Source organism: Lissotriton vulgaris, chromosome 8 (genome assembly GCF_964263255.1).
Source record: "Lissotriton vulgaris chromosome 8, aLisVul1.2, whole genome shotgun sequence".
NCBI lineage: Eukaryota > Metazoa > Chordata > Amphibia > Caudata > Salamandridae > Lissotriton > Lissotriton vulgaris.
This window is the reverse complement of record NC_141696.1, coordinates 106,949,750-106,975,300: the sequence shown is the minus strand read 5'-3', so window position 1 is coordinate 106,975,300 and position 25,551 is coordinate 106,949,750. Positions and strand designations below refer to the sequence as shown.

General features: G+C 43.6%; 1 protein-coding gene across 5 annotated transcripts in view; it reads right to left on the bottom strand.

Moving 5' to 3' along the window:
- Positions 1 to 258: 258 nt before the first annotated feature.
- Positions 259 to 25,551, bottom strand: part of STIM1 (stromal interaction molecule 1) — a 274,811-nt gene continuing 249,518 nt past the window's right edge. For 4 of the 5 annotated variants that reach the window (XM_086933768.1, XM_086933769.1, XM_086933765.1 and 1 more), the window contains one exon: positions 1,527 to 3,534. In XM_086933768.1, the coding sequence (XP_086789894.1) occupies positions 3,024 to 3,534 (511 nt within the window). In that variant the 3' untranslated portion in view covers positions 1,527 to 3,023. Of the gene's footprint in view, positions 3,535 to 25,551 lie in introns of all 5 variants that reach the window. The other variant, XM_086933766.1, reaches the window with a different exon arrangement.

Genomic DNA, 25,551 nt, shown 5'->3' with positions numbered 1-25,551 from the left:
TACTCCATGAAAGGATTTTTTATTATCCTTCATATTCTGGGTGGCCAGAAAGTCAGAAGAATAGGGGATAAGAGAGAAGTGAAAAAGCAAATGCCCATGATAAATGGGTTCTGCAGCTAGAGCTGGTTGGCAGAGCATTTAACTAAAGATAGCTCCAGAACACGCCCATTTGTTTGTGATAGATTCCAAGAACAACAACTAAATAACACCTCAACCATTGAAAGGAAAAAGTAAACACAGCACTGGTTAGCCTTAAAGTACATCTACCAAATGGAATTTATTTTCAATTAACTCTTCACCCCAAAATTCCCACAAAGACTAGGCAAATAGAAATAGCTGGAAAAACACAGCCACTTGCTTAATGGCCGAAACGATCAGCATGGAGGGGGCTAAAGTGCAGAGACATGAGATTTGAACTGTCTTCTTGAGATTTGATTTGTGCAAGGGAAACAGAATATGCGAAGATGGCCCTGTACGGTCTACTCGGCTAAGGTACACAGAGTAAAACATCCACAAGAACCTGGTCCCTTCTATCTCTATCACCAAAGAGACCCAAAGTCCCTAAAATCCAGACCACCGCTGAAAAGTAGAGAAGTAAAGGCCGTGATGAAGATGAAGGTGGTCCACACTTTCACCTTTGTGAGAAACAACTGTCCACCGACAAAAGACTTCCTTGCTGTGAATAAGTTTACTTGGGGCAAATGTAAACATGTTCCACTTGTTACATCTCAGAGTTTAATATTTGTTAATGTCAGATGACGGGTGCCTTCACTATATCCCCAGGAGGTGGCATAGACATTATGTGTCAAAGCGCTTAAGACTAATCAGAGGAATTTCTTTAAACGCTGCCAAATATTATATATCATACAGTACTACCTGGAAATTTACAAAACTAAAGCAGTTCCAGGCAAAAGAAAAGGATAGATTCTCAGTAAAAAAAAAGGTCTGGGCAAGCTTAAAGATGACAGCATAGAAGCACCTTAAAATACATTTTGCCTGGGATTATGGAATTGGGAAATTAGCAATTTTACGATGTTGCTGGTAACTGACACACAGCTACAAAATAGGGCAGTCTAGAGACTGATCATTGCAGCCATTCTGATCCTGCTCTAAATTACCTAACCGAAGAACACTGGTGGGTCAAAAGACTGATCTGTTATGTGAAATGACACTCATAAGGAGCTATTTTTATGTTGTCCTCTTGCGATATCGATAATGCGCCTGGCCCAAAAATTGTTTTTGCATTGATAGTCAGAGTGAAGCCATCACAAACAGGTCTGAAGTACTAAAGATTGGTGTTATTTCAAACATTATTTTAAAAGGAAATTGCTTTCAAGTGCAAAACCGCAACTATTTCTTCCAAGCAGCAAATGTTCTCAAAATAACATATGGTATCCACCAGTTAGTTCCTTAGGGTTAGGCTGTTTCAGAAATCCAACCCTTGGGTAACCAACGTGCATACCACACGTACGTATCAGCAATTTTATCAAGAGGAAAAATATTGCACTTCCATAAAGTGATTGGGATCCTTCCCCAGAAGGTACCTCTTTGCCGTAGGACATGAACAACAATTTAAAACAACAACGAACCCAGATACCCTCTGAAGATTACACAACTGATATTTTTGGTAAATATATTTCAGATTAGGATATCTGTAAAAATCTTTTTTTTTAAAGCAAGGCACCAACCCTACACACAATATCTTAGGTCCACTTTGAAGAATATTAGGGTTTCTGCTTTTTTTAAGCAGGATATGGTAGTTTCGTAATAAAGATTTAAGTTATACTTCGGTTTATTTTCTTAGCATACACCTTGACGTATTGATCAGCTGTGGCAGAGAAAGGCTGTGTATTAATATTGATGTTCAATCTATCAAAGCATTCCATCAACAACCACCTGCTGGATAAACAGCGGTGCACATCGGATGAATGAATGCATGCTTGGATGAATGCGACATGTTATTGATAGACATATCACTCACTGCTGATCAGACATTTGTGTTCTGTGTGATGGGATTACTCGGTTTGTCTAAAAGTCCATTAGGGCACAGCACAGATGTACAATTAACATATTAAAATGTGTACAAAATATGCAAAAATTGCAAGTCAAATCCCTCCTTCCCAATGAAGAGCTCACATGTGCACCACTGCTCAGAGTTGGGTCTATTTGTTACAAAATAACCAAGGGGATTCTCTGCTATTCAAAAGCGGGTATTATTTCCCTTTGGGAAGGCTTGGGATTCTGGGCATCAATTCAAGTTTGGCTCTCACATTCAAAATATAAATTTGCAACATCTTCAGTTTAAGAAAACACACTCATCTTGCATAAAAGACTCCTTTTTGCAACATTATTGGTGAAATGAAAACAAATATGGTCGGAAAAACACAGATCAGACGCCAGACTGGTCCTGTAAGCATTCCACACCAGGTAGACATATGCAAAACTCGCTTCATCCTGAGTTTCGGCCAATCTGTCTATAAAACCATGGACTCCACGTCTCTGGTCCACACGAGTCGGTCGCTCAGGATGGTAATGGTAGAGCCTGTTTCTGGTAACTCAGCATTCATATATATTGTCTATTGTGTGTCATGCATGCTAATCAGAAGCAGTAAATACAGAAATAAACTATATCCTTTGTCACAATTACTCAACCCCCCACCAAAAAAAATAAACACCTGTGCCATGGTGGTCATGAGGAGCAGCATTTTTAGAAGCCATGCATAGCGAAGCGAGAAGACTCGATAGGTGCAGGGCTGGGGGATTTCAAGAGGCTTTATCAACTGGCAGTCCCAGAATAAATAGACAAGAAAATGGTTCCTCTCCATGTGAGTGGCGTGTCGTGACCAGAGTTCAGAGGCTTGCTGGGTAGGAAGGACAGAAGCAGTTGCTTCTAAGTTCCCCTCCTCTCTCACACTTAACTCAATCATATGGTATGGTTAGCAGAGAAGGTGCTCATCCGGGCCTTTCTAGTACAGCTCTTTGCAAAACCCTTTTCGCTGAATTCTCCCCAGTCGATTGCTTGGCTACTTTTTAGGCTTCTTGAAAATCTTTAGGGGAAACTTCTTCTTGCCAGGTACTGAGTCGGTCTCTTCTCCCGTTGATCCACTGTCATCCTCTCCAGGACTTTTCTTGCCGGCTAGTTGAGGGATGCGAGTGCTTTTTGTGTTGTTGTGCTTGGATTCTGTGGTAGGGGATGGTGTTTCAGGCTCGGTGGAGCTTGGGCTGTGAGATCTAGACGAGTCGGACTGTCCCACCCCTCCTAGGCTGATCTCCCCATAGCTGGACGATTTCTCCATCGCCTGCAGTGGTGCCACTTTCATCTCTAGCGGGGGGCTTTCAGGCGTCGATGGCAAGGCGCAGAGGCTAGCTATGTCATAGTGCCTGTTGCCACCATTGGGTGTGTGCGCGCCAGTAGAGGGGTACCCTTCCAGGCACCTGGATAACATGGCAGACTTGGAGGTCGGGAGTTTGGTGGCACGGTGGTGATCGCTCAAGTAGGGGAGGGAGGATTCAGAGTCTGAACGTGACAGATCCCTGCAGGTAGGGAGGAAAAAAAAAATAATCATTTAGTGAGAAACATCTCATGCAAAAAGGAAGATAGGTATATTAAAAGTGACCGTTCTTCCTATTAAAACAGTTAGCTATGTTTATATAAATCTGATGCACACAAGCTAGTATCACACCACCACAATTAATGGGACTGTTTTGTAGACGACAGTGGAGTCTCTCGACGCAAGCCGTCGCAGACTCTGGTAGTATCGTATACACAATTATCACTGCAAGCACTCTTCTTATCAATTAGTTAACACGAATGAACAAGAAACTGCCCTACAAGTCAACAGCTTATAAATTCAAATATTTAATAAACTATATATTCACTCCAGAAATGCAACTGAACACCATTTTTCTGAGAATTTATAGCCTGTAAAGTTAATTGAGGAGAAGAGCTGTTTTCTGTGTTTTATTTCGCTCAGGGATTATTTCAATAGGCATGAAAACAGCACTCACTAAGGACATTTCTTTAGACTGGTTCAATTCCACTGCTCAGTAAAGTCTGAAAGCTATAATATAACTCACGTCGCAGAGTTAAAAAAAAGTTCAGATTCTAATTGCATTTTTAATTATACATACCCTTCCATACACCACAGTACATCTTGAACACACACTTATAGGTAGTATGCAGGCATAATGGCGCGGACTTCAGTTCTGAAGAAAGCAGAGACCCTAATCGGGGCTTTCGAAGTTGCTTCAAGATGTTAATTTTAAGTACACGATACAGCACAAATTCTTATCCCCATTGTCCAATATGGTTTTTAACCTTCCCATAGGCAGGCTAGAATAAAGAATTACTGTCGACCAGTAAGTCATTTTAACCATACAGGACCCTATAATTCTTGCCATTCTAAGAATAAAGGCCGGCACACTAGTGAAGGGTTTAGACACAGGTCAAAATATTCAGCCGAGGGATCAGCTATCCCAAACGAGAGAGCGAAAGAGCGAGAGAAAGAGAAAGAGAAAGAGAAAGAGCAAGACCAAGACCAAGACCAAGACCAAGACCAAGACCAAGACCAAGACCAAGAGCAAGAGCAAGAGCAAGAGCAAGAGCAAGAGCAAGAGCAAGAGCAAGAGCAAGAGCAAGAGCAAGAGCAAGAGCAAGAGAAAGAGCAAGAGCAAGAGCAAGAGAAAGAGCAAGAGAAAGAGCAAGAGAAAGAGCAAGAGAAAGAGCAAGAGAAAGAGAAAGAAAGAGAGAAAGAGAGAAAGAGAGAAAGAGAGAGAGAAAGAGAAAGAGAGAGAGAGAGAGAGAGAGAGAGAGAGAAAGAGAGAGAAAGAGAGAGAAAGAGAGAGAAAGAGAGAGAGAGAGAGAGAGAGAGAGAGAGGGGCAGGCCCTGGGGAACCCTACAGGTAATTTTCCTATTGTTGAATGAAAAGTTGGCGAGACGCACCACTTGAAACCGGTTGCTAAGAAAGGAGGAGAGCCATTTCAACGCCAGACCCTGGATTCCGGCATTGCTGACATGGTCAACAAGATGTCATGAGCGAACGTGCCAAATGCTGCTGACAGGTCCAGGAGAACCAGCCCTTATCAGCCCCCCTCTAAGTACGTCCAGGACAGTAAGAATGACAGACTCCATGGAATGTGTGGGTCTAAAACCAACCTGATGAGAGTCCAGAACCTGGGAGTGTTCAACAAATGAGCCGAGGCAGTTTGCTACATGAGCCTCTAGAGCTTTACCCAGGTAGGGCAGCAGAGAAATGGGGCGATAATTACGGAACCCAGTTTCTTCAGGCTCTGAATAATTTCTGCCCTTTTAAATGAATCCGGGACGATGCAGAGCTTAAGTGACTTGTTGAGGAATGAGAGGGGAGGGTCCAGGCAAGTGGTGAAGGCTTCTCGAAGTATGTGAGGGTGACAGCAATCAGTAGGAGAAACGGAGCTAACCTTTTTTAGTAGATCTAGAAAGATCTCCTCAGAGATCGGAGGAATTTGATCGAGTCTATGTGGATTCTAACCAATATTAGAATCCTGTATGGGAGAAGCAAGGGGAAGGATACTAGCCTTAATGGCGACAATTTTGTCAATGAAATATGAATTGAGGGAATCACATAAGGACTGTGACGGAGAAGGTTTCATCATGACTACTTGGTTTAGAGAGCTCGTCAACTATAGAGAAGATCTCTTTAGACTTATTTAATGAGTTAATGATTTTTGGGAGAAGCAGTTCGCCTTAGTTTGAAGAATCACATTTTTATATTCTTTCAACAAGGTTGAGTAAGGGACTTTATCTGGGAGACAATGGCGTCCCCATCGGCGTTCTGCTCGTCTTACTGCGTTTCTTAGTTTTTGACTTGTCAGTGAACCACAGTTGAGCATCGAGGGGTCTCATGATCATTGTTTTCTGAGAGGAGCGACGCAGTCGCTGGCCGATTCAAGCCATGTCTTAATACTCTCTGCCTGAGACTGGAATCCCTCCAGGGTAGATGAGGACGTGCTAGTTAAAAGTGAACAGAAGTGGCGGATGTCCGCGCGTCTCCAATTTCTAGTCATTTGATTCTCTATTAGTTGGGATTTCGAAAAAGGAGCACAGGAGAGAGTGAATCTAATCAGATGGTGGTCCGACCAGACACAAGGAGCTATCAGGGGAGTGGAAATCTTCAAGTTTGATGTCCAAACTTTATCTAAGGTGTGCACTTTTATGTGGGTAGCTTCAATCACGTGCTGGGCACAGTTCATCCCAGAAAGTAGATTAACCAATTCCCTTTTTATATGTACAATACTTTTTATAAGATATTGTCTTACTGTACACCCATCGCCTCGTTCAGTCACAAACCCAACATCACAGCACAACTCCAGCTCTCCATCATGCCAGCTATGGATTCCACAACCTGGCAACTCTCCGCCTAGACTCAATATCAGTCTCAAAGAAGAATACATTCAAAACAACCCTCAAGCATCAGTCACAAGATGCAGAGAATGCATCCTTCTATCTCCTCAGGTTCGGAGGGATAATGTTTGAGGTACCTGCTGTAATCATCACCGCCCCTTCTCTCCGTTTCAAAGGCTGGATTTATTTTACTCAGGTGCAAATAGTAGAAGTCCCTTGCAAAGCAATGGTGTTTGGGATCTTCTGTAAATAAACACAAACTTAACTGGATCACCAGGGCAATGGGTCTAGGCATGGCAGCAATATATGGGAGACAATGGGTCCTAACAAAATCCTCATTAAATCAAGTGTTCTTTCTCAAATATTATTGGTAAGGAACTCTTAGGACCTAAACAGATTTCAGATCACACAACTCCAACCCAGCCACAAACGAGAGTCTGAACGATGTAGGTTGGTAAAAAAACATGCTAGTTTGGACTATGGTAATTGTTAAACCAAGAAATGGAACAATAGCCAATGCAAAAACATAGAATGGAAGATGGCGGAAGTAGCTGCAAAATGATGCAGTCTAAGAGAAATGAGGAAGGGAAAAGAAGGGGAATGGGCCAGGAAGGTGCAAAATGCCTGGAAGAAAAGACAGAGAAGGTGATTAATGCGGTTTGACACGTCGTTCAACTGGCTCAGGAAGACACAGAGAAGTGAAGAGAGGAATGGGAAGAGGCAATGGGGCAGCAATCACGTGGGAGGAAGGGATCTATGAGACTGGTGGACAAAGAGAATGACGATGGGAAGCAGGAGGAGACCCCCACCACTTTGGTACTTAAAAGTATGAAATGAGTTCAGTACCAAAGAACACATTACTCACCTTCTCTAATATTTATGGTCGATTCAATGGGCCAGATGTACAAAGCATTTTTCCAGTTGCAAACCGCCAAATGTCAAGAATCGGGCCATTTGCGATCGGAAAAATGATTTTTCAATGGTACTAAATGCAAAATGTGATCCGGTAACTTGTTCCTGAATCGCCATTTGCATTTGCGACTCGGTATTTGGAAGGGACGTGCTTTGGGCGTCCTTTCCTATGGTATGTATTACTGTTCTGTGACTGATTTACGTTTGCAAAACAGCAATACTTTACCACCAGTTTAAAAGTTGTGGTAACCCGTTCGTAAATGGGAAGGAGTCCCATTTGGATCCCTTCCCCTTTGAGAATGTTGAAAAAATATTTTTAAGAGCAGGCCATGATCCCACGGACCACTGCTTACTCTTAAATGATGCAAAATAGACAGAGTGGCAGTACGGAAAATGAAAGTTGCACCACCTTACTATACACGGAAGTCCTAATAAATCTCTCAAATGTAGTTGCCCACCTCTTTGGTTCACTACCACAAGACCATAAACAATTAATCAAAAAACAAGCACATTGAGAGGCAACAAAGCAAATATTTTTCAAAATGCTTCAACACATTAAAGAAATAAGAGTGTCCTTCATTGATGTCAAGAAAACAATCTCTTTAAAACATCCTTGAGATGTTCTTGATGTAAGATGATCAAATTCAACAGCCACAGAACAGCCAGCGCGTTTCGCCCGACTAGGCCTTCCTCAGGGCATATATACTTGAGTCCACCAGTGTAACGGTGATCTCTATTATATCAGGTTAATATGATATAAACTTCTCTTAAAAGGATGTATTAAACAGATTGTTTTCTTGACATCAATGAAGGACACTCATTTCTTTAGTGTGTTGAAGCTTTTTGAAAAATATTTTCTTTGTTGCCTCTCTATGTGCTTGTTTTTTTACCCTTAAAAGATGAAACTTCAAAGTTTTATATTTTTTCTTTTTAAACACACCCAGTTTTCCTTCAAAGAAAATAGGCTGCATTCAAAAATAAAAAAAGATTGCTGTATTAAAAAGCAATCAAAGACATGGTGGTCTGCTGACCCAAGTAGGCCACTGCCGCTGTGATAGCTGCAATTCCTAATGGGTTGCAAATTGAGACTTACCTCATAAAAGTTCATGAGGTAGGTGGATTTGCTGCCTACTAGAAATCGCTATTTAAAAATGAAAGAACTTCATGCGTTAGGAATATTGATTTCCTAATTGCGATTCGGAGAGATTTGCAATTAGAAAATCAGGATTCCGAATATTTGTACATCTGGCCTTTTATCTTTTACCAGATTCCTCAACTTAAGAATATTCGTCAGGTACCAGACTGGATCTGGAAATCCCTTCCCTAGCAAGAGCTATCCAGGCGGCACTACGCAGCTTCAGCCACAGCTCCTCCCAACTAGAAGAGGCATGAGGATATAAAAGGCGTCAACTGGCTGTTTCTGTCTCCCAATGAGGCACACAGACGCAATGAGAACGCTTTAACTATAACATATTCACAGCAGATGATTCATGTTCATACATTTGTACTATTCATGGCACCAACTAATTAGGGAAAAGGCAGTGGGGAATCTGCGGAAGATACAGTATCCACCAGAAACATCATTGCCAAAGATAAACTTTTTCCTAATGAATACTTCTTTCAGAAGATTCATCACCTTATCTATGAGCCCTAAGCAATGCCCTTTGGGGGATGGGACAGAGTAGTCCTGATTATCCAAGAAGGTCGTGCAACACAACTCTAACCTAAGTATCCGTTACTATGTATCCGAGCTGTGAGACAGTAATGTTTGTCAACAGTAAGCAAAGAAGACCCAGAGGCCAGCTATCAGCTTGCCCCATGTTCGAGCAGTAAACGCCGTCATACGCTACGTAGAGTGGGCATAAATGCTATCTAGGGCGGTCTTTCTCAGCCAAAACGTAAGATATTTATGCGAACCCTTTGTGGTTAATGTAGTAAGATTCCGAACACCTGGGGTCCAGTCTACATACGACTTCTTTCTTGGTGGGATGTGGAGGAGGAAAGAAAGATGAGAGCACAACGAACTGACCCATGTGGAACGCAGACACAACCTATATTAAGCAGGAAGAGAAGGAGCAAAATACCAGTCTAACAGGGTAGAATACTATGCACAGTGGTTGGATCAAAAAAGCCTGTCAGCAAACTACCCGCAACTTCAGCACATTTATGTACAGTATTTGCTCCAATGAAGACCAAAGACCTCCCTCTATCAGGTCACCTACGGAGTGCCTAAGCCCAAACAGGAGGCATCCATAACTAGGGTAGCCTGTGACTATGGAAGACTGAAGCAACACTCATTGTGAGGTCGAAGGGGCACGTCCACCAACAGAGGTTTTCTGAATTGAACCAAGATACCCTTCTGATGCTGGAGCCACTGCCTTCTTAAGCCCCAAAGTAATGTCCCTTATCTGTCGTTCAGCAACAACATGGTACACAATGCCTTCAGGCAGGGCAGGAACCGTACTTGGAGACCAGATTCAGAAAAACAGGAATTATATCCAGAACATGAACAATCCTCTGAGGAGGTAAACCCTTTATACAGCTCATGGGGTCAAGATGGTTACCAAATTAGAAGATAGAGAACATTCATACTACAAGTGTCCAATACTGCTTTTACCTTGCCACAGGCCAACTTTAAAAAAGAATTACTGTCTTACCACTACGTAACTTCACCACACATACAGATCTCTTAAAATTTCAAAAGTGCACCTGTGAAGTTCAACCTCTGTGTTGGGAAGAGGTGAAACGTCTGGCTGTTGATGGCAAAGCATATGTCATGAAGAAGGCTTATGGTGAGCGGAGGATGTTCTGTGACTACAGCAGGGCATGCTAAGCTCACCAAGTAGACCATCCAAGCAGGGACATGGATCTGTTCTCCTAAGTGAAGCCACCACCAGGTGTGGTGAACACCTGCCGACAGTCATCAGACCAAGTGAAAGAACTGTGAAGTGAAAGTACTAGGTCCACACGCTGAACTGGAGGTAACAGCTGTGAGTGGGGAAGATGGGTTCATGAAAATAGGCATTCTTGAGATTCAGAAACACCGACCAATTTCCTGCACTGAGGACCAGCAGAACCTGAGGAAAGGTTTCCCAGGTCCAGTCTGGCGCATGGAGGATATTCATAAGGTGGGGAACCGGTGAAAAGAAGTAGGCATCAGAAATGCAATATATGGGACATATTAGTGTGAACATCAAAATAAATTCTGGACCAACACACACAAACACAGTGTGGGCAAGGAATAGCAGTCTCCAAGTGGACAAATCCAAATGATTGTTTATGGCATAGCTGTACAAATAATATACCAGCATAGGCCATTACACTCAAACTAAAAAAGACAATGTGTTTGCTTTTGTGCACTAATTAGTGGAGTGGGACGTAAAGGGTATTACAGAACTGGCCTACACAAAGAGGCCGACATCTTTTGACATCAAACAAAGCATGCAATGTGTGAATAATGCAGAGGCAGTAATCCACTGCGCCCAGCAATTTTGTGTGATGGTAATAGACTAGGGCGCTGCCACAATCTTCTCTCTGGGGCCCTCGGATTCTGAATGGCTTCATGAATCAGTCTTATGTACTAATAAGAAGCAAATTATTGTGACATTGTTGGCTAACAAGAACAAGTTCTGACCTCTGCAGTCCAACGTACATACCTAGAAATAAAAAAATCCCCTTCAATCCAAGCCTCTATTTTATATGTTGATGAGTTCTAGATATGAGGCACAAAGGGGCAATGACTTTATATCAAAAGGCGAGTGCAGCACACACAGAACCAGTATCACAATTTTGTTGTGGAGAGCCCACATATTACTAGGTCGTATTACCAATTCTGCAAAGTTAACTACAAAAAGGCAACAATTTACAGTATTGACTTATTAAATAAAAAGCCGAAGGGTGTAATGTTAACAGATACAGACATATCCGCTTTGGGTTTAGGTTTATCTAGGATGCAATTGACTGATATGCACTGCATACTTCTGCATTAGTCATTGGATCTGAAACATAAAACTGTTATGAAGAACAATCTATTAGGAGCCAAAAGGGCAATATTAGTAGCAAGACCCGATGTCACTTGCTGATTCATTGCTAAGTAGCTAGACCCCGATGTCACTTCCTGATCCAATGCCGAGTAGCCAGGCCCAATGTCACTTCCTGATTCAATGCTAAGTAGCCAGACCCGATGTCACTTCCTGATTCAATGCGAAGTAACCAGACCCGATGTCACTTCCCAATTCAATCGGGAATGTGGAGTCTTTTACAGAAGACAGTGAACATTGCCGTAAAAGAGACAGCGTTGCTGGTGAGACCCGAGCACTACAAGTGAAAGATAAGTGAGTCTAGAACGTGTTTACAATCATGATATGATCATTTTTGAAATTTGGATGATGGTCATGGCTAAGGCTTTAAATAGTCAAAAAACACTACAGGAATGGAAAGACGAGCAATTCCAACTTTGGAGATGTGCATAGTGTAATATTTCTGTGTTGGAAAAGACTACGTCAAGAAACAGCAAGTCTGCATTTATCCAAAAGATAACGCTTCCCAGGAAGCCACTATCAAGGACACACAAATTGGTGATTGTCAAGTCAGGGCTGTGGCTTTGGAACGTGTGTCAAACCAGGCAAGTTTTCTACTCCCCACAGAAGACCTGGTTCGTGAATGGCCAAACTTTCAACCTGAGATTTGGTGTGGATGACGCAAAAAGTATACTATTATTTTTTTTTGTCTTGGAAGCAACCACCTCAAGTTACCAGAAAAACATGCTACAAAACAATCTCAAAGAATGTGTATTTAATGCCAAAATTGTGGAGTGAAGGTCCAATTTAATGTGAACATTGCAGCCTTCGACGACATTAAAGCCCTCAATTTCACTCATCTAGCTAGCGTCAACTATGACTTAGCCAGAAAATGTATTTATGTTATTGATAAGGAGCAGGAGAAAGGGGTTTCTGCATGAGACCATAGCGGTATCAGCACGTGGGACTAAGTCGCTCCTATGAGGAGGAAGCTGCACCTATCGCAAATGATAACAGCCGCACATACGCTGTAGTAGACAATATTTGCATAGGTCTATTTTCCTACAAGACGATGCTTTCTCATTGCGATGCTATATAGATAATCAGATTTAACAAGCCCTCTTAAACTATGTTGATGAATTTTTCAGGATCAACAAAAAATATTTCTTTATACAGACCCCAATCAGAGTGTTTGTCATCCTAAGGTGGTTCCGCCCATACAAGGATAGAAAGCGTTCCACAACTGCATTAGAGTGAGGCAAGGAAGGCAGCAATTACAGATACGTTACATTAGCACCTTTGTAAAAGACTCTGTGGGAGGCATCTGTGCACCTCGTTAAAAACACATCTAAATGAGTCGCATTTTTTGGTGCACAAATGAGTGATGTGAAACTTGCAAAGCAATGATGAAAGGGACGCTTCAGCCCATAAAGTTTCCTATCTTACCAAAGCACTCAATGCCAACTTGCATACCTTGACAGCAGTCAGAAGGTCTTAAATAACCAGAAGAAATTCATTTGAACAGAAATTAAATTATATGTGGTGATATTTCATGCACAGTAATGTATCTAATTAATTTGGCACGCCCACCGTTTAGAAGGAATAGCACAGATTTTTACGATCTAAGACCAACCCTAAAGTCCAATCTTCATTTCAAGGACCAGTAGATACTAGGTCTTAGAAGATTCAGAGAGTAAATTACCACCAACTAGACAAACTGCCTCCTGACAGGAGCCTTATGTAAAATACATTAAGCTGCAGTTGTATTCTTAGAGATTCAGCTATAGTTTTTGTGAATTGGGAAGTAAGACTGCACAATGGCGAGAGCAATCATTTACATTGACAGACACACCACTCTTTCACATGAATCATCCCTTTGTGCTGCCTATCTTCTTTCCAAACTGAATGACACGAGAAAAGAAGTCTTCATACACAGGTACATAATAGTAAGATGATACACTGACAACACTGTTGATTTTGAACTTGCAGTAAAAGATACAAGTATCAGAGCCGAGTGCGAAGAAAGTCTGTAGCACACAAGCTTCACGTTATTTAGCGAGACTGTAAATCCGATGATAAATGCTATGTATGGTATGAAAGATACCATGACTGCTGCATTTATAGGCATCACTCCTTTTCAACAGAAAGGTGTGGTTGTAATATAGCATTCCATACACACACTTACTAAGCATAACTACTGGGGTTAGATGCAGGTTCCGCAGCTCTTATCAGGTGAACACACCTTCTGATAGTGATAACTACTGGCTAATCCATGTAAAGCACGTACTTCAAACATGAAATGCTGCATAACAATCTGACTGCTTCCGTAAATATCGCCTGGACACTCAGATACGGGACGATAGGTCTCTCCACTTCGCTCTCTCTCTCCAACCATGCCGGCTCAGGACCGCCACTATACACAAAATGTCAGATTGGGCAACTCAGTGCAGTAACCAGATAAGCAGACAATATCATATGAAATACTATAAAAGGGCCTGCAGACCTATTCAAAGCTACCAGCATACTCGAAACCTTAAAACTGTGCATCTGTCTCTCACACTTCATCAAACACACTGCTAAGCACTGCGACCAATAACATAACCACACCTCGGTGGTAATCAGGCACAACATAGCCTTCACGCACAGCCTCAAACCAGACATTTTTCCAACCACACACCCTGCACGGTGTAGCATGATACTCATGTAGGCAAGCACTTTAGCACCCCCACAGGAGGGTAGTAAGCACTATATAAATGCTTCAATACAATACAAAATGAACCGTTATTCATCTGCAATGCTGTTGACAACTGTTAACTCACAAGCAGTGCACTCCGCATCAGAGGAGCGGGAAGAGAAGAAACACATTCAGATTATTCCACTCAATGGCTTAACAAGACAATCAATTTAGAGGTGGCTGCAAATCAGGACGATTCTCAAGTTCAAGATGAACTGCTAAAACCCAATAAACTCACCTATAAAAAAGTAAATAAAAGTACAAGCGGCCGTTTAGATTGCCACCCAAACATACTTGTATTGTTTTTTTGGGGAAATACTCAAACAATGCCCAGAAGTAAGCCTAGAAAGTTGCGCAAGGTGCAGGTTTCCAGTTGTGTTACTGGGAACACCACCGCAGTTTCTGCCTGCACCTGCCCTGAGGCCCTTTGTGAATTTCTGGCAGGTGTAAACGAGGTACTTCCCACCGTAAACCCAAGTTTACAGCCAGAAATATGTCTTAAAAGGCCCCATAGGGTCACTTTTCAATACCGTCTGATCTACTGCATACCCAACCACCAGATGGGAGTAGCTGACAGACATTTAACCCCATTACAGATATGAAGCTGCAAAACCAGTGTTACAGATAAGTAGCTTTTTATTTCTAGCTGTCGCACCTGCATCACAAAATCTTTCCCTTCTCACCAGCTTTGGACTGGAACACTGTATTGAAGGCCCCTATCTCAGTGATGCTGGCTGAAGAAAACGAATGGCGCCCAAGGTTTTCTGGCACTTGCATTCCTTGACGTACTCAAGGTTCCTGGGTTTATTAACCTTGAAAGGCTGAATCAGCATCTCCAGGACCCAAATCTGTGACCAGAGAGATGCATACCAGTCTCTGTAAGGGGCCATGAGTTCATATCTTACCATCTTCGGTGGGTGGGATAAGTGAAACTTGCTGGGGGTCTCAGTGGTCAAAATTCGCATCACTGAAAATCTACTATTCACCACTCTTGTGAAATGTCTCAGAAAAGAAGCTGCAGAGGTAAGTGCCTGATGGATCCTTAATCCTCCAGAGAAGGAAGGACTCACGCTGGTGTACTTATGTAGGAAAAGTACACAGCCTTCAGAAGGTATGGCTTTTTTGAAGCATACAACAGTGTAGAGAGAACAACGAGCAGGACAGGCTTAAGGGACAGCATGGTCTCAGACCTCCAGAACGCGAGCCTCACAGGCTCTTTGGACGGAACTCTGAGAGAGGACGAGGCGGTCCCAATGAGGAACCAGTATTCTCAGCGACTGCCCTGTGCTGCGGAAGCACTTCTGAAATACTTCCGGGGCATCCGTGCACGTGAGCAGCGTGACCACTGACACTTCAGACTTTGACCACTTCCTCATATGGTGTGTGAGCTCATTGATGAGCCTGACACAGGATGCGAGATTCTGGCAACTATAGATAGAGGAAGCTTATCTGCAACTCAAGGACATGCCAACGTTTTACTGCTTCCTTGCAGAAAAACAGCAGCTTCTAATGCTACTGTAGAAGTGCCGGGTCCTTCCGACAACAGGCAGAAATAATTGCACCTTCATAGCCACAATTCAGCTGGTATGATTGTGCCATAGTCAGACTGGAAGCTTCTGTTCCCAAAATTCAGGAGCCAAGAGCCAGTGCATGGCAAGTGCTGCACTTGGATGTGATTTTCAGCGTGAAGCTTGCTGCCAGTAAATCGCTCCACTCCAATGGCTTGTACTGATGAAGCAGTCTTCTGTCCATCACTTGGGGCCACCTTGCTTTTGTTTGTTAGTGCCAATCACATGGGGAACTCTCAAATATCTGAAATCGAGCTTGAAGCTCCTGTTTTCAAACACATTCAGAAACATCACCCCTTAAAAAAGCTAGGAACTAGGGAACATCTTTATGTATTCAGAGCTGCTTCAAGGACAGATCCTTCTCTCCATGTATTCGGGTCATCAACACCTAAGTACCTGGTGTCCTCAATCACAGTCTAGTTTATCATGACAACAGGCAAGCCCTTAAAGCAGCACTGGGTCATCTAAGAGATCTCAAAGAAAACAGACTGTAGCCCTCCCCACAAAGCATTCTTTACAGTTTAACCAAACAATAAATGGGTGCCATAAACTTGGGAGGTTCAGTGACCTACTACCATGTGCGATTTAGAAAAGGGGGTGGTGATGAACAGAGTGTCTGAGTTAAACAGACCACTCTTACCCAGTCCAAAGATCAGGGCTTGATCCATCACCGTTATTTATCTCACTGCCCCATCCCAGCTCAGAACCTGGCTATATGCAAATCAGTCTGTCCCTGGCCCAGTGCATCATGGGAACAGGGCAGACTAAACTACCAAGCCAATTCTTCACCAGAAAGGAGACAAGCTACCGGGGACCGGTTTCTGGCATTTCAGCCTTCTTCGGCCCGGCTTGCTTGAATCCTGATGGAGCAGTGAGAAAGGGACTCATGTCTGAGTATACCCTGCCACACCTACTACCATGTGCAACACCAGTTTCACTGCAGTACTGCATTGAGAAGTAGCTATTGTAACTCTCCAGTGGCAGGTTGCACTGGTTAATAGTCCGGACCAAGCAGTGGCCCAAAGATGAGCCGATTTAGGAAACAAAAGCTGCATATTTATGATCGGCATAACTGGTCGGTCAGGTTAGTTCCTACCCATGCACCAAAGACATTCTTGGGATCCAAATCGCAGTTAAATCCAGAAGTGTTTATAATAATTATAGAAACAATCATCTACTATTTTTCAGGGAAATAGATGGAATTTTGGGAGCAACTTGACTTTGTTTCCTTCTCTATCTGCCCGAGTAATCTGGCTTAGGCACACAGAGGCTCACTACAAGGCAAGACTCCTACAAAGTTTTAAAATAAAATAAATCCTCAAACTATTAAGAAACTTATGGGTGACTACGCCAAGGTTTTTATACAAATAAAAGCCTTGATGTGCAAGGAGTTTAATAGGATTAGGCTAAGACTGAGCAATGCTAATCAATGTTTTGGCCAATAGCACTAACAAAAACTACTTCTAACTTCTTACCACTTCCAATAAAGCAAACCTAAATAACCAGTTACTTACCGGCAAGAACCTCTTATCTGGAAGAGACTATCTAGCCACAGATTCTTTACCTTAGAATATTACCCAGGCGTCAGACTGGACCCGGAAATTTTTGAGCAGTACCCCTGCGCGCAGGTAGGTAGAGGTGTCCGGCTATGTGTCAGTAGCACCAGAAGTGGCATGTGTGGTGCCTTCATAGGCTCTACCCCAGCACGCTGACGTCAGTTTCTTTTCAGGGCTTTCCACGACAGGAGCGCTGAGCCAAGAGTAACACTTACGACGGGTGTGTGAAATTCTAAGGTCCTTAGAAGGATGACTCTCAGACTGTAACCAGTTTGCAGAGTGGGGAGGATGGGAGGTCCGGTAAGGAATCTGCGGCTACATAGAGGCTCTACTAGATAAGGCGTTACTGAAGTTGTTCATCTGAAAGAGACTACTAGTTGTAGATTGCTTACTTTCGAATATATACCAAAGCAATACCTCCTCGGAGGTGGGTCGGTGTAACAAGTTTAGACCAAAAAGTCCTGCAGGACTGAATGGGCAATGTTCCCATCATGATGAACCTGAATGTCCACACAGCAGTGTTTGGTAAACGTGGCAGAGATACCCACGCAGCTGCCTGACAAATGTCCATGACAGGGACTCCGCGAGGTAATGCAGTGGTCGCAGCCTTGGGTCTGATAGAATGAGTATGCAAGCTCTCAGGGGGTTGCTTTTTGAACAATGAGCAGATCTTAATGAAGAATACTATTCATCGCAAGATGGTCCATTTCTACACAGTAACAACAAATAATAGCGGTGGGTCAAGACAAAAAGGGGAATGACTAGCCATGCACTGACAGACTGTGCCCTCAAACCATATGGTGTAAACTGACAAGACTAGAATTAACAGGGGTACTTCATTCAGGTTTGAAGAAAATACCCATCAGTATTCGACCTGTACCACCCTTTTTATCATATGGGTTCCTTCATACCACGAAGGAAGATAGTCTACAATACTTGTTTTTTGTAGGTAGACTAAAATGTGACCCAGTGATGTATAGATAGATAGTTAGGGCGACAGGAGACTACTGTTAAGCAGTACATGTGAAAAAGGTGTGATAATAAACAAAAAGGTGTTATTAAAATTAGATAGACAGGAGGCAAATAACTTTAATAAACACCTCGCTGCTTCTAAATCAATAAAAAAGTAGTGCGGATCTAGTAGTTTTAACTAATAGCTACTAGTGAATTCTTAACTGGTCGACATGTTTCTGCAGATTTAATAGACCCAAGTGGTGTCTACTGCATTCTTCAGGACCGGCGACGCTACTGCTTATAACACAAAACTGTGAAACTCATAATGAAAAGTTATCACCTGGGTATTTTTTGAACATCATTCTCCCAGCAATTTGTATGGGAGAGAAAGACTCCACCTCACCTGGCTATGGCTCAGGTAGTTGAAGCACCGCTCTGGCCGTCAATACTCCAGGCGATACTCCAGAGCCATGGCTCGGAGGGACCAATGCTCATGCTCGATAGCTCAGGATACCAAAGTCTCCGTGGCCAACCCAGAGCCACAAGCATGACTCGCCCGGTTGTTCCTGATCTTGAGATGGTGTACAGGGCCCCCCGAAGTCCACACAAAAAAATAGCACCTCCGAATGAAAGCCACCTTGGAAAATCTAGTGGGGGCCTCTCCTGAACCCATAGGGCCCGAGGGCGCTCCAGAGGGGTCAAGCCAACCAAATTAGAGGTGCATGAGCTGATAGAACTCTTTCAGTTGGGAGAGGGTCGCTCTGGATTCAGGAATGTCAGAAAGGCAAAGAGCGGAACCTGGCGCAGGTTCTGCAGAGGAGCGAGGCCTGGAGTATCGACGCTTCCGCTCCCCTCCAAGTATTTGGGCGGGTGCAGCGAAGGCAAAGACTTATTTGGCTTCTTCCTGCGGTGGGACTTAGCCAGTGTTTGGAACAGAGACAATGACTACTAGATGCGGTTCTGCAAGTGGTCCTAGAACTTTCTGCACGACTGATTGTAAACATTACAGAGTTGTCCGAAGTCCAGAGGCGAAGAGGTTGAGGGGACACCTTTGAAAGCATAGCACGGCAGTCCTCACAGGTCTTGGAGTCGTGGTCCCTCTACGAGCACCACAGACAAACCAAGTCTGAGTCTGTCTGTGACAGGCATCACATGGCTTGAAACCTGTAGGTTTAGGGAGGCATTTGTCGCATCAGAATAAATTATCAAATTTTTTTCAAAAAAAGGGCAAAACAAAGTAGCTGGTGATAGCTCTTCACGGATCAAAACTAGCTGGCGCTGAAAGAAAAGAACAGACGTGAGCGTGCTGGGGTGGCGCCTATATAGGTAGTGTAAACGTCTTCACTTCCGGCATGGGTGATTCAGACACGGAGCTGAAAACCACCACCTGCGGGCGTGAAGGAGTGCTGCTAAAATTTTCTGGATGCAGTCTGATGCCTGAGGAATATTTTAAGGTGAGGAATCTGTGGCAAGATATCTCTGTCATATACACACAAGTAATCTTGCACAACAGTAGAGATAATCTCCAGCGCTTTTCAAGGTTAGAAAAACATTAACTTACAAATGATTTAGGATTTGAGAGCTAACAAATGTAAGCATCTGGTCAGTTTTGTTTCTTTTCATGTATCCGCAGATCCTTTTCCCTAATTGGATTGCCTACCACCAATCCTTATGGTGGACAACGGATTACTAAAGACAATATTATCCATCTTTGAATCTCGTCCACATCGTTCATCAAGGGGAATAATACATAGTTTTGAGACAGGCCAGTACAGAGTGCATTTGATACATGAACAGAAGTAAGACTACGCAACCATGCTAACACAGAGTTGCCTGCAACATTGTATATACACACACAAAGAAGGGTGCACTGCAAACACAGAAAGATCACACCAGCGCCTATAGAAGTTAGAAAAGTTTTATTAGGAAAAGAGGCTTTGTCATTCTTGGGAATAATCTCGCATGCATAGGTAGGATGATTGAGGGAAGAAAGACACTTGAGTGGGACATTATTCATCCCACAAAGATGAGTGTTTTCAAGGTATTTATCGCTCACAGACACCCACTTCAAAATGTATAGCTTGATGATTTTATGGACTTATTTCATCGCTGGAGTTTCTTGTCTGACTCGTTTCGGGGCAGTCTGTGGAAAGACAATAAGGCTTCTAATAAGGTCAAGGCTTTTGTTGTATGTCATATGGGATTTATGGAGTGGGGACACAATGCAATAACACATATTGCTTTTCTTTCTTATTAAATATGTGACAATCTGAACAAAGACATGCAATATTCTGTGCCTGAGGACAGCATCAAAGAAGATTAAACATGAGTGTACTTCCCAAAGCGACTAACAGAACTGGAGATTTCAAATAATGTTATATTTAACATGGTCACATCACCAACACTACATGTCTTCTTTTCCATAGGTAGTTCCAGATCATATAACTTAGTACATAAAGTTAATATTTAAATAAATTAAAAAAGTATGTTGATACGGCCAAAATATATCGATATCTAATACAACAGTAGGAAAAATCATACTATACCATCACGGATGTTGTGTCTCAAGCATTTCTCAAACTGTTCACCTATGCTTTGGTGACTTACCTTAAATATCTTTCCAATATCTGTACAGAGTAGCGAAGAACCAGATATTTACCTTAAACCATCATTCTCCAGTGCTCATATCTTCAATAAGAAACTAGTTTACTACCTGCCAGGTTTCAGGGGGAACCATGGGCATACTTTCCATTATCCATTCAAGTCATTACAGGTCTCTCTTCTTGCTATTGGCTGTTTGCAAGAAAGATTGTAAAATTGTGCATCTTTTACCAGTTTCCTAATATTTTAACTTTTGATTAACTCTGTATGTCTGGTCACACACAACACATATTTGCACTCTACAAAACATCTTTAATAATAGATCCCTTCATTTCCTCAGCATTGTAGGTTTTGCAGAAATTACATTTTCACACAGAACAACTTGTTATGGAGAGTGATCTTTATATGTAGTGATCTTCAGTTGCGGCCATATCCCATTTAATCTTTATTAGATACCACCACTGCCAGAGGAACATGAGGGTGTTCATTTTAATCTAATACCGATTTGTGTTTGGTTCCTATATTGTGGAAGGCCGTCTAACATAAAAATTCTGTCTCAATAGATTTTGTTCTACATCCTGTAGCATAGCTGTGTGCTATTGCTAGAATTCCTTGGATGATGTGCAGTTGGGAAGTAAGCTAGAAGAGAGTTTCTGGGATGACTAGTTTCTTTCTCACATTCCCCTTAATTGAAGCTCATTCTGTGGTGGTGGTGGTCTTCGAGCTTCTAGGTGAGAACTCTATCTGACCAACACAGAAAGGTGGGAGGCAAGGAAGGCAACAAGTTGTTGATTTTAGTTTTAGTGTATTGCACCTAACTTACTTTCAGTAATGCTCCTTCTGGTAGAATTTTCATCGAACCACAGATTCCTCACCTTTTCAATATTACTCAGGAATATTCCACAGGCATCAGACTAGACACAAATCATTTTTTAGCAGTACCCCCAAGTGGTGTTATGTGGCTTCAACTTTGTTCTGCTCCGGAAGAGACATGTGGAGTCTCATATAAGCACAACCCATTCACGTGGATATCAATTGGAGCCTAAGCCGTCTGCCCCTTCCGAAGTAGAAATCCACAGACTGGTGTGAACCAGTTTGCAAACCTCTAGACCTAGAAAAAGGGTGCAATTCACAGAAAGGGGTTGATGGAATGTCAGTAGAAGGAATCTGCGGTTACATCTACCAGAAAGAGCCTTACCAAAGGTAAGCAACTTCTGATAGGGACTTCTAAGTTCTAAACGGAGATTACTCACAACACTTGACTAGATACCAAAGCAGTACTTCCAAGCTGGTAGGCCTGTGAAATGGCTCGACCAAAACGTTCGGCAGGACCGAGCAAAGTGCCCCTCTCGCCAGAACTGGCTGTCGAAACAGTAGTGCCTTGTGAACATGTAGAGTGACGCTCACATAGCAGCCTGGCAAATGTTCGGCATAGGTGCTTGGTACCCCACGCAACAACACAGTAGAAGTGGCCTTGGTTCTGGCAGAATGAGCCCTCAACCTTCTGAGGGCTGCTTCTTGGCCACTGTGTAGCAGACTTTAATGCAGAGCACAATCGACCGAGAGATAGTCCTCCCCTTCACTGCCATGCCCTACTCTTCTGTGATCCAGAGAATCCCACAAAGAGCTTTCATCCACACAACGTTCTCTGGTATGATCGATGCAAAAGCCAAGAGCTCTTTTAGGATCTCTCTTCCTCATAAGAGAGGGGGCGAAGAACGTCAGCTGAGTAATATTTTGCCTTTAGAAGGAAGGAGGCCTGTATTCTCAGGACCAGTTTGCCTGGGTAAAACATGGTGTATGGCAGGTTGGTCGAGAGGGATTGTGGCTCAATCACCTGTGACACCAATGTGATAGCGACAAGAAAGAGTGTCAGAAGCTATAGGGGACAGTTATGGAGCAGTTCAATAAGCAGTGCACAAGAAAAGTGAGGACCAAAATCAAGTCCCAGTCGGACATAATGAGTGGAGAAGGTGGAAACATATGTCGTAAGCCTTTCAAGAAACACATCACAACAAGTGATTGAAACATAGAAGGCTAATCTGTCAATCGCAAAAAAAGCTGAAAGAGCCAACAAGTATCATTTAACTGTGCCCAAAGCAAGGTCTTGCTGGGCTAAAGAGAAGGTAAACTGCATCACTTCGGACAGTGTGGTGTGAAGTGGCTCAATCTGGTGGCAAGTACATCAATTCACAAAGTTATCCCAATGAAAGACATGACTGATTTTGTTGAGGGATGTCTGCCAAGATGAAACGGACAACCTTGGGAGATTGATCAAAAGAAGTTAACTGCTCAATCTCCAAGCAAGGAGGTGTGGAGACTGCGTAGACCAGAACCCTGCCCTGCGGCTGTGACAGAAGATCCCCCCCTTGAAGCAGCCTGATTGGAGGACAGATGCTCATGCCCAGGAGAACTGATTACCACACTCTCCCAGCCCCGTCAGTGGCACTAAGGTACCTCGAGCTAGGAGAGGAAGTGCCGTGAAGGCATACAGAAGTTAAAAGTTCCACTCTAGATGGAACACACCTCCTAGAGAAAGAGAGACGCCTAGGAAACTCCAACACGCAAAAGTACTGACATTGCATGTTCTCAGCAAGATGGAGTCAAATAAATCCCTTTTCGCAGAAGGGACATTATTATACCAGTGTAACTTCCATTTGTGATCCGCTAGGCGTCGCAGTTGAGTATGTCCACCCTGGCGTTTAGAGAGCCTACCCGAAGGTGCACCAATAGAAAAATCTCCTGGTATTCCAGCTAATTGTAGAGGAGTTATGCCTCCGGACACAGGGTCCTTGACCTCACAACACACTGCTTCTTGCAGAACTACATAGTGGTGGTGTTGTGCTCACGTACCAGCCTCCCCCTGATGGATGACAAGACGGCTTTGAACACCAAATAGATTCCTTGAAGCTCCAGAAGATTGATGTGGAGCTGGGCCCCCACTGGAGATCAGATGCCTTTGATTTTCACGTATCAAGTGGCTACCCCAGGCCAGAATCAATGCAATGCTTGCCACGGTCAGCTCTGGGTGGGGCTGAGCGAGGGGTCTGCCTCTGACCAAATCACGGTCCAGTAACCACCAACGCAGGTCTTTTGAAGGGTCCTCTGAAATCTGGACATGATCCGAGAGATCCCTCTGGTGCGGTGTTCACAGGAACTTCAGATCCCACTACAGAGCCTGATAATGCCACCAGGCATGCTTGACTCCAGGATGCCATTAGTCCCAGCAGCCTCAGAGCCGTCCTCACTGAGATACAAGACAGAGGAACACCAGAGGAGCACTGGTGAGGCCAAAGGGGAGCACAGTGAACTGGAAATGCTACTGTCCCACCATGAAACGCAGGTAGTGCCTCTGGGCGTCAAAGACAGGGATGCGGAAATAAATGTTCTACAGGTCCATTACTATTCAGTCCATTACCATCCAGTCCCCATGGTCGAGAGCAGAGAAGATGTGGGCCAGAGTGAGCATCTTGAACTTGTCCTTCTGCAGGAAGGTAGGGAGAATTTCAAAATAGGGTGAAAGCCTCTGTCCTGTGGCACCAAAAAGTAGCAGGAATAACAATCACATTGTACTTCTGAATGCCAGCCCCCTTTCTAGGGCATCCTTGGTCAGAAGGGCCTGTCCTTCCTACTGCAAAAGGACTGATTATCCTCCGTCTGCCATTCTGGAGATGGTAGATGTGGTGGGATCGCAATAAATGGTAGGGCATAGCCCCGCCAAACAATCTGTATGACCCACTTGTCTAAAGTCACCGCCTGGTAGAAAGTGCTGGATCCTGCCTCCAACAGGACAGCTGTGCTCAGAGAAGGACACATGTTTTTCTGCTGTGGAAGCCGGGGTGGGGGGGAAGGGGTGCACACTTCCCATGGAAACCAAGTGGTCTGTGCAAACTGCGGCCTCAACCACGAAAAGAATGGGGGGGTTTGCTGAACTGGTGGGATCTGCTGGCGGTATTGAAAGTCCCTACCATAGGCAAGGAGGGAACAAAATTGGTGTATTGGGTGACGCTGTGGAGCGGACAGGCTCAACAAGCACACTGTGGCCCAGTCTGTAAAATGCTCCAGGGCAAAGTATGCTTTTCCCCCAAACAAGCGTGAAACATCAAGGGTATGTCCAGTTGACTGGTCATCACCTGAGAAGTATGTGGACCGAAACTAGGCGTGCCGTTTGACAGCCACACTGGTGCCAATTACCCTACCAAGGTAATATGTGATGTCTAATCCACACAGGATCGCAAATATTTAGGCGCATCACAGCCATGTGTGAGAGCGGGCCATAAATCTTTCGAAACACCAGGTAAGTTTGTGCTACATAATCCCAGGGCATGGGTATAATACCCCAGAAGGCATCTGGCCTTCACTGAATTAAGGGCTAAGCTAGTTGAAGAAAAGATGTGCTTCCTAAATGTTTCCAAGTGCTTTGATTCTCTGTCTGGTAGAGTGATAGGGCATGCATTGGAGTTGACCATACTCACTAAGGCCTACATGACAAGACTCTCAGACATGGGGTGCGGAGTCACAAAGTCAGGATCCACCGGGGCCAGGTGGTCAACTGTAGGTCAAGGACCTTGTCCGTCTTCTGCAGGACTATTACGCAGGAGGCACCATCATCTGCAGCAGGACCTGGTGGAGAAATTAGTCTACTCTATGGTGATATGTCCAGGCCACTGGCATCCTGGAGGACCTCATACTAGTTATCATCTGTGTACTTGGTAGGTTAGTCTGATGGGACACCAGAAAGATGCAGATCAGTTGGATCAGGGCATGGCTTCCGTTGAGCTCGAAGTGGCACCGACTCAGAGAGCACAATGGGCTGCGCTTTGT